Source organism: Mesoplodon densirostris, chromosome 1 (assembly GCF_025265405.1).
Source record: "Mesoplodon densirostris isolate mMesDen1 chromosome 1, mMesDen1 primary haplotype, whole genome shotgun sequence".
NCBI lineage: Eukaryota > Metazoa > Chordata > Mammalia > Artiodactyla > Ziphiidae > Mesoplodon > Mesoplodon densirostris.
This window is the reverse complement of record NC_082661.1, coordinates 79,651,767-79,667,018: the sequence shown is the minus strand read 5'-3', so window position 1 is coordinate 79,667,018 and position 15,252 is coordinate 79,651,767. Positions and strand designations below refer to the sequence as shown.

The 15,252-nt window shown below is 37.9% G+C and overlaps 1 protein-coding gene across 18 annotated transcripts in view; it reads right to left on the bottom strand.

The window, feature by feature from the left end:
- The window catches only part of ANK2 (ankyrin 2), a 710,689-nt gene that overhangs the window by 513,665 nt on the left and 181,772 nt on the right, over window positions 1-15,252 (bottom strand). For 16 of the 18 annotated variants that reach the window (XM_060105137.1, XM_060105190.1, XM_060105143.1 and 13 more), the window contains exon 2: window positions 1,192-1,252. The exons of the other annotated variants lie outside the window; for them this stretch is intronic. Coding sequence is in view for 1 of the 16 variants with exons in the window: in XM_060105201.1 (XP_059961184.1) it covers window positions 1,192-1,212 (21 nt within the window). In the remaining 15 variants the exon portion in view is untranslated. The remainder of the gene's footprint in view (window positions 1-1,191; window positions 1,253-15,252) is intronic. 18 annotated transcript variants of the gene reach the window in all.

The following is a 15,252-nucleotide window of genomic DNA, read 5'->3' as shown; positions in this document are numbered from 1 at the left end:
TACAGGGTAATATCTGCCCTTCCTAAAAATAGCCCAAGCTAATTAGTGCTCTCTCATTATCAGTATTAATAAAGTTGCCTAATTCTCATTTGACATTCAAAAAATAGCCACAAAGTAGAGAAAATTCATGCTAGTTAAATGGTCATCATTGGAAGAGTATAAACTTTTTGGTGTAAAGTTATTTCCTTAATGGGTTTTTTTTTTAACTTCTCTTCAAATTAAGCCTCTTCATAGCACCTGCCCTGAGTTCTTATAAGCCCCTTCAGCAAGATTTGAATTTTTTTTTAATTGTGGTTTTATACAGACAAGTTGAATTCTTCTCTTTTACTATTCTCATATATCTTCTATTTATTGGAATGAATTTTTAATTTAGTATAAAGGGACAATACATGCTTTATTGCATCTAAATGTCACTGGTCTTTTGCATAATTGTCGATGGTAGTGGAGTCACACAGATCATCTAATAGCTCAGAGTGCAATTGTCTGCCTCTCAACCAGATGTCATGGTTTCTATAATATTTTAAAGATTCTTTCTTGAAAATAAAGAGATTCTTCTAGATAAGGTTCATAACTTCAAAAAGGAATCATATTTCCCCAAATCATGCATGTGACAGATATCCAAGATCTCTATATTCTATTATTTAAGTTTAATATTTCCTTCTTCCCTCCCTCCCTTTTATTTAAATTTTTCTCATATAAACAGAATCTGGTGAATTCTCCACACTGATACAATCCATTTGAATTATCCAAAATCAAATTGTCTTATTGACAAGCTTAGAGCAATCAATTTTATGAGCAATTCTGAAGATAATTTTTTGTTCACAGGAAACAAACCATAAGCCCTTGGAGAAAACATACAGCTTTGATGCACAAATCTCAATGTGTTCACTTTGTTGCATCTAATTTCTTTCCCCCACCTCCCTCATTCCACCAATGAATATTTTGACAAAGTGATCAATTTATTTATCTTTCCATTCCCAAATAACACTTACAATAATTTCCTAGACTCAGAAAGAAAAGTCCTATCATACAGGTATTACATTTCTCATAATTAAAATATTATCAAAACTATAACATCTTTAAATCTATTTACACAAAAAATTATTTTTACCAAAATAGAACTTATACATTCCAACCTCTGTGTCTTTTTATAGTGCTCCTTCTACAGTAATATTAAAATACCAAAAGTACCTTTTGCAACATGGTTGTCATTTGAAATATCAGTTCTTCATGTCCCTGTTCAGTTACTTACCTAAAAGAACAAAAAAGAAAACATAAGTTTGAAATAATTTCAAATTATCTTTAAGAACAGCTTTTACATTTCTAAAAATAGGTTTGTAGTAGGCACTGATAAACTTGTTAATAAGAAAATTGTCACTGTATTATAAATGTGAAACAGCAACCAAAAAAATGTAAATCTTTCAAGAGCTCAGAAAAGTAGGCAAAACAGAGTAGAGGAAAAGATGGAAAAGTAGCATGTATAAAGGAACAGATTTAAGAAATTATGAAAATGTTCATCTAATCATAAGGAACTTTAAGCAACATTAGTAGATTTGAGATGGTCAAGATAATTGAGAACAAGATTAAATTCTGTGTTCATACTTCAGAATTATTTTTTATTGGTTCAAGTTTCATATGACAAACATCATCTAGCCAATACACTTTGGTTGATGCTTTAGTCATAGTCTATATAAAAGTTTACATAATCTACATTAAAACTTTTATTGTTAAAACATCACAAAAACAGTTAGATAATTTTAGGAACAACAAAAATCATTCTTTTTTTGTTTTGTTTTGTTTTGTTTTTTTGTTTTTGGCGGTATGTGGGCCTCTCACTGTTGTGGCCTCTCCCATTGCAAGGCACAGGCTCCGGACACACAGGCTAAGCAGCCATGGCTCACGGGACCAGCCACTCCGCAGCATGTGGGATCCTCCTGGACCGGGGCACGAACCCGTGTCCCCTGCATTGGCAGGTGGACTTCCAACCACTGCGCCACCAGGGAAGCCCCAACAAAAATCATTCTTATTCCACTATCTGAATTCAACAACTATATTTATTCATGTTCTTTCTCTTTTAAATCTATGAATATGAATATATACTCATTTAAACAGGTGAATATACACTGAGCACGAATATGAGTATGTTCTCCTTTAAACCTGGCATATATAATACATTATAATTACAAAATATTGTATTCCTTTCTTACCTATTATTTATAATTATTTTTCCATGTGTCTGTCTACTGTTCATACATGTCATTTTAACATCTGCAAGTTTGTGCTGTTTCATAATTTACTTAGCCATTATCTTTTTAGTGACATTTAAATTATTGTCAAATTTCTATAAATAATAATTCAAGTACATGTGTATACATATCCTTTTTATCTCTTTTCACTTCCACTTATCTTTAGTCCTAACTTTGGCTGATTTACAAGTGTCCCTACATCTGGTAGGATACGTCCTTCCTCACTGTGGTTCCAGAATATACTTTTATATTCATGCCTATGTCTTTTCCAATTGAAGCTTAGTAACAATTTGTTGAGAGTTTAATTCCTTAAAGTCCAACCAGGCTTATTAGGATTACATTCAATCTATAAACAGACTTGATAAGAACTGACATCCTAACAATCATTTGTCATCTTATCCATCCCTTATTCAAATCTCCCTTTTCATCTCCCAAAAGAGTATTCAGTTTTCTTTGCATAGTCCATGCATATCCTTTGTTAAGCTCATTAAGAAGTACTTCATAATTTTTCTTGCAGTTGTCAAAAGGAAATTCTTTCTAATTGTATTTTCTTTCTGATATACATTACTACTATTAATTCCTACACTTTTATTTTGTGTTTTTTCTCCTTAGAACGTTTATAGCCTCTTAAAAGTTTTTGACATTTCTCTAATTACATCACAATTTTTAAAAACTGTAAGGAAAATTCACAAACTCTTCCTGAGTATTCCCTTTATAGAAGTTAAAATAATTAGACAGACTATGATATTCAGAACAATCTGTAGTTAATGACAGTGAGGACGATTAAGATGACTTAGCCTCATTTCAAAAGCAGGCTTTGATTTTAGTGTGTCCGTCCATTTAGAAATTATGCTGCCTCATACATAATATTCAAACTTTTTATACGTTTGCATGAGGAGCCTGTAAGTACCAACCTAAATAGTTTTCCTGAACAGATTTTCAGATAAAACTTACTACACAATTATATCCTTTGGCTTTTCTTAGGAAGCTATTATAAGTGCATTTGCACTTTATGGGAGAAAAGGCCAAAGGATGTGAACTGCAGTTTAACAGCAAGAGGCCTGGCTTTGGGATCATATTGGCCTGGCCTCAAGGCCTGACTCTGCCACTTGGTAACAACAGGCCCTGCACAAATGGCTTACTCTGAGCCTGAATTCTCCTCCTGAAATGAGGTTACTTGGAGGCTTGGAGATAGCAGGTAGAATGCACCTGGCATAAATTTGGCACTCAAAAACTGGTAGGTATCATCATCCATTGACAGAAGGCCATGTCTAGACCTCATTCTAAGCATTTTACATATGTTTATTCATTTAATTTCACAATAGCCATGTGAAATACTATGCACATTTAATCCACGAGGAATGAGTTCAGAGTCTATATTGCACAAATTTACGGTAGTATTCAACACTGATCCAGGATTCTAGCCATTGTTTCTCTGATCCTAAGTCAATGTCCTCTCCACTATGACATCCTATCTTCCATTTTCATTACTTTTCCCTACTAAGATCTGGGATTTCATAATATTCTACAGATTTCCTTTTAATTTGAAATGATTGGAAAAGAGCCTTTTCTAATTTATTTTAAAATCCAGTGAATATCTCCTATGATCTTGAAACTGTCATTAAAAACCATTTATCATCTATCTGACTCAAAATAACCTTTTCCAACATTATCACTACTTCCCTTTACTCATCCTACAACAAGACCAAATTCCTTGATTTTCCCCTTTACATACATACAAAATTTTATCTAACTTTCCTGTCTCCATACTTTACTTAAAGGTAATTCATTTTTTAAAAATGTATTACAAAAGAAATAACTGCTCATGCTGGTTACTTTCTAGGCACCCCTCAGCTCCCATCTGTTCATTTTTCTTCTCTGCCCTGTTCTCATCCTGTGAGGTTGACCCCTACCCTGTGTCACACAAACTCTCCTGCCCACTGGCATCCATTTGTGTTTGCTCAGTTGAATGCACCAGCAACAGATCCCAAAATAGAATCGGAGAGAGATTAATGTATGTATTCTTCATGTTCCCTCCCTGCTTTGACATCCAGGCAGTAGCTGCATTCCTCTAGCACCATAGCTTCCATCAGACGTTCCCTCCTCTACATTCTAGTAAACACAGCTTCCTCTACCTCTTTCAGATCTAGCCTAAGAGTGATGGTGGTTGCCCCATGGTCCCTCACCACCCCCTTGATGGTTCCCTTAACCTGACTCACTTCTCTTTAAACTACCTCTTCATTAAAGTCTCTTCAAGAATCCTGGTGAATGTTTCATCTATTCCTTCTCATTAAAAAAAAAAACAAAAGTGAAAGCATATAAAGTACAAAGAAGAATATTCTATATATAAAGCATATAAAAGTAAAGAGAAAGGTGTTCTTGGAATAACCAGGCTTAACAAGAAACACACTATTTCCAGAATCACTTTATATACATACATATAGTTACTGTCTTAAATATTATATAGTATTGTTATTATATAACATTGATTTTTTTGCCTTCATGGCCCTTAACCATGCTAAAATATAAAAACTCACTTCATCTGTTTAAATTTTCTTAGCATTCCAGAAAATATGCATATAACATATACCTATTTAATCAAAGAAAGACATGCTTTCTATTACACAATATCCAAAATCAGTCTAAAATTTTCTTAGTTTTAATTTATATCTTCAAGGGCTACATTCATAATTCTTACATGAAAGAAACTTGAGGGGTGATGTCTACTTTCAAAGTCAGTCTCAAATTCATACAAAAGCACTGGTCGAAATTGCTGTTCAAGGAATGTTAAGCTGGACAGGCCTCTCTTGTCCCAGTTAAATTGAAATAAAAAAACTAAGAGATGAGAAGTGCCTGTGTCCTACTTTTTCTTCTTCCTTCTATAACTACCATTTATTAAACACAATATGTCTCTCTGTTTATATTATCTATTTATTCTTCATGACATGTAAGACAGGAATTACTAAATCCCTTTCACAGATGAAAAAAGGTTAAGTAATGTGCCTAGCTCTAAGTGCTGAAGCCTGGAACTGTCCATCTCCAAAGTCATCTTTTTTTTTCTTTTTTCTTTTAGTCTTCTTTTTCATTATATCTTGCTGCCTCCTTTAAAAGATTTGATTTATTTACATTTTACTTGATATCAGGAGATAAGCAACTTTTTCATGCCAAAGTCTTGTTATATTATATCAGGTTTTGCTAAATGCTCATCATATTTTATCACAATATATCATATTTTCATAAGATGTGATTTGGCCTATGATATCATTAGGCCATTAAAATATTATAAAACAGAAACAAAAAATATTGTAAAACAAATATTGTAATGTTTCCATTTTATTTTCTCTTACTCTTCAAGGCATATTAGAACTCTAACAGTCTTTAACTGACAGTCAAGTTATAAATAGTTATGAAAATATGAAGGACCCAAGTACTAAAGAGTTAGTGATGTCCCAGTGGCTTGGAGCCCCTAGACCAGTGTCTCTGGGCCAGTTACAACAGACCAATCACTAAAGGTGCTTTTTTTTTTTTAAATCACAGAGTCTTGAGCCTCACTCCAATATAATTTTTTGACTTTACACTTTTTACAACTTCTGCATATTAAAGCTTGAGAGAACAAGGCAAGAATCATTGCTTTATTTCAGAGATTCCAGGACCAGCATTATATCAGCATCACCTAGAAACCTATTAGAGATGCAAAATCTTGGGCCCTACACCAGACCTTCTGAATTAGAAATTCAGGAAATGGGTCCAATAATATGCATTTTAGCAAGGCTTCCAAGTGATTCTGATACAAGTGAATGTTTGAAGACCACTGCCCTATGTGAAGCAATTTCCTGGATCATTTGTCCTATTTGCATTCTCTTATTATGGGACTATTCTAGAGCCACTATGGAGCCAAGGCATTGTCACTCTTCACTTTCCCAGGAGGCTCTTTGAAGTCCCAAAAAGAGACTCTCTGGTACACACATTATCAAATGCTTACCATTTCTCTTTCCCTGCCCTTATCTATTTGACCTACCCTATGTCTAGATTAAAAGATTAAAGTTTCAACAGATGCAGTGTCCACACTCACATAATCTTATTAGGAGTTACCAAAATCAGAGAGGTATTCAGACACTTAAATCATTTCAAATTCCTTCAGAATCACATATGTAACCATAGAGATCACATAGTTTGCATAATACCATTTAGAAAGTCCTCCCCTAGTCCACTTTTTCTCTGGTGAACAATCCTCTCTGTGCCTTAGCACCAATTTAGAAAGTACAACATTTAAGCATTCATAAGATGTTTCCATGGAAAAGGCCAATCAAATTGAAAGAAGAAAAACATCGCCTCCAGGTGTCAAAAGACTAAAGCAAGTTCACAAATACCTTGTCCAATTAAAGTTCAAGGCAAATAGGCAATAACATCTCAGAACAGTAATTATGGATGGAGTTACCTTCCAGCTCTTATATTCGTGAATGAACTCACAGGGACCTGATTCAACATCTCACGCAACAATGTGGAACACAATAGGAAAATCAGTGTTGTACACCACACGCTGAGCAAAGTGTTTCATCTGACATTTAGAACTGGTTGCACTCAACTACTTTTAATTTTAGTCCCAATTTCAAGAGACTGCCACTGACACAGAGCTATTACGTGAAGTCCTTGCATCCAGCTCCCATCAGGCTGTTCTGTCGAGCCTTTGAATAGTTTGAGCTCCACTGACAGAACACACATTATTTCCTTTTGAAACTGAAGACCAGGGCCTGGGCATTTGCATACACATTTATTCTTCTCCAAGAGAATTGAGAGCAATTTACGTGATCTCCTCTTCACTATGAGCCTGTAACTCTCCTCTCTTAATGAGGCAGTGTCTTGTGCTTAGCTTGGTTTAAAATGCACTTTTTTGGCCTCCTTCAGATCCACAATTCAACTGGATTCTCCTGGCCTCTGACTGTGAATAGCTTCCTGTGGTGAAATGTAACACACCTCTGATTTTTCTTCTTTCAAGGCAGAGTGTTTTGCTTTGAGGTTGGCAAGGAAACAACGCGGAAAACCATTTGCAAAAAATAAAATATTAACAAGACAGAATCTCTCAGCATCAGTTTCTCAACATCTCTCTTTCCTGCCTAAACTTAATAGAAAACCCCATATAAAGACAAAGACTCACTAATTTAATCATTTGGCCTAATTTTAACTCCTTATATAGGAATAATAGCTACAGTTGCTTTCCCTTCATGTTCTAGTCATTTTTCACAATGTATGTTTCTGTTCATACCTTATAGCTGTCCAGTCAAAACTGACTACTAAAAACAATATCTGGACAAGTAGATCAATATTTAGATGACTATGTAGGAGCCCCAGGGGCTAAAAGTGGTAGGTCAGAAACCTAAAAAATATGGCTGCCCACAAAATGACACGCAGTATCAACAGTGTACAAAGAATTATTTAAAGGCCTTTCAGTCAAATTGGAGATGATGTAATTAAACAAAATAAAATAATTAATAATAAAATATCACTTATACAATGCTTCCAAGTACCAAAAATTGCACTGACTACTTTACACACATTACCTCAATTACTATTCAAAACAGCCTCATGGGACTTCTCTGGTGGCGCACTGGATAGGACTCCATGCTCCCAGTGATGGGGGCCTGGGTTCGATTCCTGATCAGGGAACTAGATCCCACATGCATGCCACAACTGGGAGTTCACATGCCGTAACTAAGGAGATGGTGAGCCGCAACTAAGGAGCCCACAAGCCACAACGAAGGAACCTGTCTGCCGCAACTAAGACTCAGTGCAACCAAATAAATAAATGCTAAAAAAAGAAAGAACAGCCTCATGAAAATCATCCTGTATTTATATTCTAAGACAAGGATAGTGAGACTCTGAGAAATAAAGGGACTTGCCGCAAGACCCTATTACTAATAAGTGATTGGACAGAAAATCAGATCCAGGTCTTTCTGGTTTATAAAGTCTAGGTCTTAGCCACAGCTGGTGGTATAAATGAAGGCAAGGTAAACTAAGTGGCACATTGGCGGACTGGGCATTAAATGGCTTGGTTGTGTGTAATCTTAACAGAGGTGATGAAACTGTGCTGAGCTTTGAAATAGATAAGAAGAGAGAATATGGGGCTTGCCTGGTGGCATAGTGATTAGGAATCCACCTGCCAATGTAGGGGACACGGGTTCCAGCCCTGGTTTGGGAAGATCCCAAATGCTGTGGAGCAACTAAGCCCGTGCACCACAACTATTGAGCCTGTGCTCTAGAACCCGCGAGTCACAATTAGTGAGCCTGTGTGCCACAACTACTGAGCCAGCGCGCCTAGAGCCCATGCTCCGCAACAAGAGAAGCCACCGCAATGAGAAGCCTGCACACCACAACAAAGAGTAGCCCCCGCTCACCGCAAATAAAGAAAGCCTGCATGCAGCAATGAAGACATAATGCAGCCAAAAATAAATAAAAATAAATAAATAAATTGGAAAAAAAGAGAGAATAGGAAAAGAAATTGGAGGGAAGGAGAGGGAAGGGAAGAGAATGACCAAAAGAAGAATGTAAGATGCATTACTATTGGCCTAATGTAAAGATACAGAGCAGATACTCAAGGTAAGTTCAAAAGACCAGTCTGGCTGCAGTAGAGTTAACAAAACACAAAGATAAAATTGAAAACATAAGTTAGGGCTTTCCTTCTGGCGCAGTGGTTGAGAGTCTGCCTGCCAATGCAGGGGACGTGGGTTCGTGCCCCGGTCTGGGAAGATCTCACATGCCGCGGAGCGGCTAGGCCCGTGAGCCATGGCCACTGAGCCTGAACGTCTGGAGCCTGTGCTCCGCAACAGGAGAGGCCACAACAGTGAGAAGCCCGTGTAACGCAATAAAAAAACAAAAAACCAAAAAAACCAAAAAAAAAACCCATAAGTTAAGGTCAGACTTCAAGGTCTTAAGTGTCAAGCTAGGCAGTTTGACCTTTATTGACAGAGTATGAGTCATACTTTAGGTTTTTTGATAAGGAAATGACATGATCAAAATGGAGTTTTAAGAAGATTCATCTAGTGAGCAGGCAGGCAGCTTGTATAGGAGTTAGAGAGAAATAACTGCAATGGAAATAATGTTCTAATAAGGACCTGATGACTGGGAAACACTTCAAGTCTTAATAATATCTTAGCTCCTAAATGCCAAATCTGCATCAGTTAAATCTTCTGGACTTACTGCTGAACATCCTTTCCTCCCTTCCAGGTCAAATCTAGTGCTATCACCTGCAGAGGTCCCAGCCACCAGAATGCAAGCTCCATGAGGTAGGGATTGCTGATGCTGTTTTAACTGTTGAAACTCTGTGCCTAGGACAGTGCTTAACACTGAGTAGGCACTCAGTAAGTACTTATTGAATGAATGAACACATGAACCAAAATGCTCGATCATGAAATGGCTAATTCTAGGCTTAATGTTATTAAATGTTTAAGTAGAACAGAGAAAAAGTGAAGCAGAAATAAACTTTTTATGCAGACCATCATTTACCCATCTTTTTTTGTTGTTGTTGTTTTTGGGGGGTTTTTTTTGGTTTTTTGTTTTGTTTTGTTTTGTTTTTTGCGGTATGTGGGCCTCTCACTGTTGTGGCCCCTCCCGTTGTGGAGCACAGGCTCCGGATGCGCACGTTCAGCGGCCATGGCTCACGGGCCTAGCCGCTCCGCGGCATGTGGGATCTTCCCGGACCGGGGCACGAACCCGTGTACCCTGCATCGGCAGGCCGACTCTCAACCACTGTGCCACCAGGGAAGCCCATTTACCCATCTTTGACATAAATCACACTCCCCTATAAGTGAAGATTAAATAAGGCCTCACTGTAACCGAATGCAATGTACGGGTCTTCTTTGGGTTCTGATTTGAACAAATCAACTGTAAAAAAAAAAAAAAAAAAAAAAAGCAGGTTTGAGACAATCAGGGAAATATGAAAATTAGATATTTGGTATTAAGTTATATGAATGAGGTGTGATAATGGCAGGGTGGGAAAAAATGGCACTTACTAGGTAGAGGCATAATGAAATATTTACAAGTAAAATGACACAGTAGGGCTTCCCTGGTGGTGCAGTGGTTAAGAATCCGCCTGCCAATGCAGGGGACATGGGTTCAAGCCCTGGTCTGGGAAGATCCCACATATCGTGGAGCGGCTAAGCCCATGTGCCACAACTACTGAGCCTGCACTTTAGAGCCTGCGAGCCACAACTACTGAAGCCCGCATGCCTAGAGCCTGTGCTTGGCAACAAGAGAAGCCACCGCAATGAGAAGCCCGTGCACTGCAACGAAGAGTAGCCCCTGCTCGCCGCAACTAGAGAAAGCCCGCGCGCAGCAACAAAGACCCAACGCAGCCAAAAATAAATAAATAAGTTTATTATTATTTTTTTAATGATACAATGTTTGGTGTTCTCTTTCAATTACTCCAGCCAAATGAAACCAAAAAAATGTAGGATGGGAGATAAGGTGAAACAAAATTAGCAAAATGGTGCTGATTTTTTAAGCTGATTGGATACATGGAGATTCATCATAGTACTCTCCTTACATTGGTCCATGTTTGAAAATGTTAAAAAAAAAAAATGTTCCTCAAAGATTTTTTTAAGAGACTCATGAAGGGTGGGCAATAAAACAAAAAGAGATGCCAGTATTTTAGTCTATGCATGAAGATGTCCACCAGATATCCTCCAAATATACTCATTCATTCATTCATCACATGGTTACTGAGTCTACAATGTACTGGGGGTTATTCAAGGTGAATGAAACACTGTCCCTGCCCTCAGAGATCTCATCATCATGTAGGGGAGGCAGGACTAAAAACTAGTGATGGCAATCCAGAGTCATTGTGATGTGCAGATATGAACAAGTTACAGTGGAGGCATAAAGGACATAATTAAATTTAATATTGAGAAGGCGGGCTTCACTGGTGGCGTAGTGGTTGAGAGTCCGCCTGCCGATGCAGGGGACACGGGTTTGTGCCCCGGTCCGGGAAGATCCCACATGCCACGTGAGCGGCTGGGCCCATGAGCCATGGCCGCTGAGCCTGTGCGTCCGGAGCCTGTGCTCCACAACGGGAGAGGTCACAACAGTGAGAGGCCCGCGTACCGAAAAAAAAAAAAAAAAAAAAAAAAAATTGAGAAGGCAAGCTCTGGCTGCAGGGCACTTAATAGACTGAAGAAAAGCAGAGAAAATGTGGATGAGAACTGAAGCAGTAGCACTAAAGAAGGGATGGATCCAAGAAATTTTAAGAAAGTAGTAGAATTCTCACATTACTTATAATTTACTTTTAATATTAATAAAATAGCTACCTCTATTTGGTGCCTACTTTGTACCCAATTCTGTAAAGAAAATCATGTTTTTGGTCCTGTCATCTGTGCTAATGGCTAAGAAAATGGTGTTGGTATATGTGGGCCAGAGGAGGAAAAAGGAAATTGTACAATACATGCATGCACAAAGCAGTCATAATGTAAATACTTATTGACAAAAGGAGAAAAAATTTTATGGAGAAATATATAAATAACTAGTATAAAAATCATTTTGGACAACACTAAAAATTATGTAAATACACATTAATCTATACAATGGGTTTTATTTAAAGGGAACTCCTTTTGCTAAATTCACATATGTGGTATTTAGAATTCAAATGCTACAAAGTATATCTAATTATAAGGTCACATCTGTATTCTGTTAAGGAAGTTATTTTCCTAACTTTCACTAATATTAACATATGTGACAGGATATTTAAGTAACTACCTACCTGAATTATTCTTCATAATACTTCTTTCACTCAATTCTAAATAAAAATAACAAGACTGAGCCCACAGGAAAAGCTTCACAATCCCATCAACCTGGATAGAGTCAGGCTAGAAAGATGCAGATGAGGATTAAGAAATGCCTTTTCCTTCTTTCCCTGAGCAAGGTGTTCCAAAATGCTGAGAGTACCCCTGGATGGTAACTTCTTTAAATGGCTCTCAGACCAGAATGAAATGTTTGAGTTGACAGTCATGATCAACAGGGCAGTGATTCCTTCCTGGGGCTGAAACTTCCCAGAGAAAAAGATCATCTTCTGTTTCCTCCCTTTTTATCTCCTGGCGTGTCAACTACACACACACAAAATTTATCTCTCTTGGACAGTGGTCTCGGTAAATGACTATTCCATTTGTTTCCATTATGCTGAAGGCCCTTTCCTCATGCTATTTTCCAAATTAATTTCCAAATCTAGAACTCTTATTTGAAGAAATATTCAACACAGGTTTAAAACTAGTTGGCTTCCTTGGAGAAATCTGACAAACACTATTTCAGTCAGGCAACCAAGATTCACATCAACAGTGATAAATCATATTGAAGGTATTACCTTTGATCAGATGTGATGAGAACAGCACTTTATTCTGGGATCTTCCTCTCAAAAACACATAACCCAATCTAATCATGAGAAAACCATCAGACAAATTTCAGTAGAGGGGTATCCTCCAGTACACCTAATCGATACTCCTCAAAACTATCAAGGTCATCAAGAACAATGAAAGCCTAAGAACTGTCACAGCCAAGAGGAGCCTTAGGAGGCATGACAATATGTAATGTGGTATCCTGGATGGGATCTTGGAACAGAAAAGGAGCATTCGGTTAAACTAAGGAGATCTCAATAAACTGGACTTTAACTAATAATAATATAACTAATAACTATAATTTGTAATACTTTCTTATAAATTGTAACAAATGCACCACACTGTTGTAAGATGTTAACAATAGGTGAAATGGGGGGTGGGGGATGGGTAATACAGGAATTCTCTGTATTATCAGCTCAATTTTTCTGTACACATAAAACCACTCTAAAAAATAAAGTCTGGGGCTTCCCTGGTAGCGCAGTGGTTAAGAATCTGCCTGTCAATGCAGGGGACACAGGTTCGAGCCCTGGTTCAGGAAGATCCCACATGCCACGGAGCAACTAAGCCCGTGCACCACAACTACTGAGCCTGCCCTCTAGAGCCTGCGAGCCACAACTACTGAGCCCACGTGCCACATCTACTGAAGCCCGTGCACCTAGGGCCCATGCTCTGCAAGAAGAGAAGCCACAACAGACAATGAGAAGCCCGTGCACCGCAACGAAGAGTAACCCCTGCTGGCGACAACTAGAGAAAGCCCGCGTGCAGCAACGAAGACCCAAAACAGCCAAATATTTAAAATAATTAATTAATTAATTAATTAAATTCTGTTAATTTTTTAAAGGTTCGCTTCTCCCTTGAAGAAATAAATCAAAATATAATTTTACCTTTTAAATTTATATTTCATTTTATAAATTAATACCATGACTAGATATTAAATCTCTGTTCTTTTGAGCTACTTGAGAGGAATATATTTTTTTCTCCATTACCCCAAAATAGATTTCCCAGTCTCAGAAAGGAAATATGAAGGAATCTAGCTCTTATAATATTCTTGGAAATAATAAGAATAAAAAGCTCTTCCAGAGACAAGAGGCCTGATGCCTTCTGGAGAGGCATTCTGTTGCTGCCAGCTGAAAGGGTGAGCAATGGGAATTGCAGTGCAGTGGTATCAGAAATCCCAAACAGATGTTCAACCCATTGATCAAAAAGATGAGTAGTATAAAAGCTGAGCATCCATCTGTCCTCTCCCACAAGGAGACAGAGCATCATCAGTGCATGGAAACTTTTAGCACTAGAAAGACCCTTATGAGATCCTTTGCTCTAATCCCTTCATTTTCACAGATGAGGGAATTTTAACGGCCAACTAATTTCTGATAAGCAATCCTCTAAATACTTTTCTGAAACATGAAAAGTAAAGACCCTAATTCTAAGAGGTTAGAGAAAATCAGCCTCTTTTCTTTATCATCATGTATGCAAATGATTTTTGCTTGAGACAGGAGATTTTTTCCATTTGAATTCCTATTATGGAGAATGAAAATGAAACAGTAGCAAGGACGAAGATACAAATAAGAGTCACTGGGCAAAGAAAGAGAGGGTTGGTAGACTAAGTCAACGAACTTGAAGCTCAAGGGAAAATCCAGGAGAGAAAGAAACTTCTGTCATGGGGTCCAGAAGCCATAGCCATACAAGGTTTTTGGAGGCAGATAGTTTTTGTTTTGCTTGAGTGAAATCCTGAGTACCCATTGCCAGATCCCTAAAGAACTGTCTACTTCCTCAGTTACCAGTTATCAGAGAAGCTCAAGTAGAGAGGGGACTCTAGCCTTGGCTGTAAGAGAAAGAAGACTTGTCAGATCACTAGCTGGAAAAGAACCAGTGGGAGTGCCCTGGAGAAGGGAAATTGAAAAAAGGAATTCGTGACTAAGGAATGATCTTCACCTAGGATACAAGAGGCTGCACTGTCACTGACACACCTGTAAACAGTTAATGTGCTCAGTAAGCTCACACTTGGAGTTAAGTGGTTTGTTCTCCTCTAAAGGACAGTTTGACTATAACGTCAGTAATGACTCAGTGGAAGGAGCTGTGCTTAGAGCAGGGAAGTGGCAATGGCCATGGCCATGATTCCAAGGTCAAATACAGACAGAAGCCCCTAATAAGGTCTCAGTTTGGTGACAACAGAAGTGACAACCTGACAAAGCCGCCAGTGTGAGCCCAGCATTCATAGTGTTTATCCAAACCAGCCCCATAGCAGCAATAAAAACCTTGGCCAAAAGCCCTTTAACCCCTTTCTCAGCGTCTTTGATGCCCTAAATGAGAACTCAATGGCTGCCTTTCTCTACCCTGAGGAAAGGGTTACCAGCACCCAGACATTCATTTATCCCTTCTGCAAGGATAGAGAGATTTCAGTAAGCTAGTTTTATGCTGTGTTCCTCAATCTTTTTTTCTCCCCCTCTTTATTTTGTTCTGGTGAAAATGGTCTCAACTTTCCAATGCACAGATTTACCTCTCAGAATCGTCACTTACTTAGACAAAGCAAAGGGCTTAGCAACAAATGGAATGTAGGAGAAGTTCATGCTTGCACTTGAGAATACAACCCTGGTGAATAAACAGAACTTTTTCAAACCATAGTCTATATC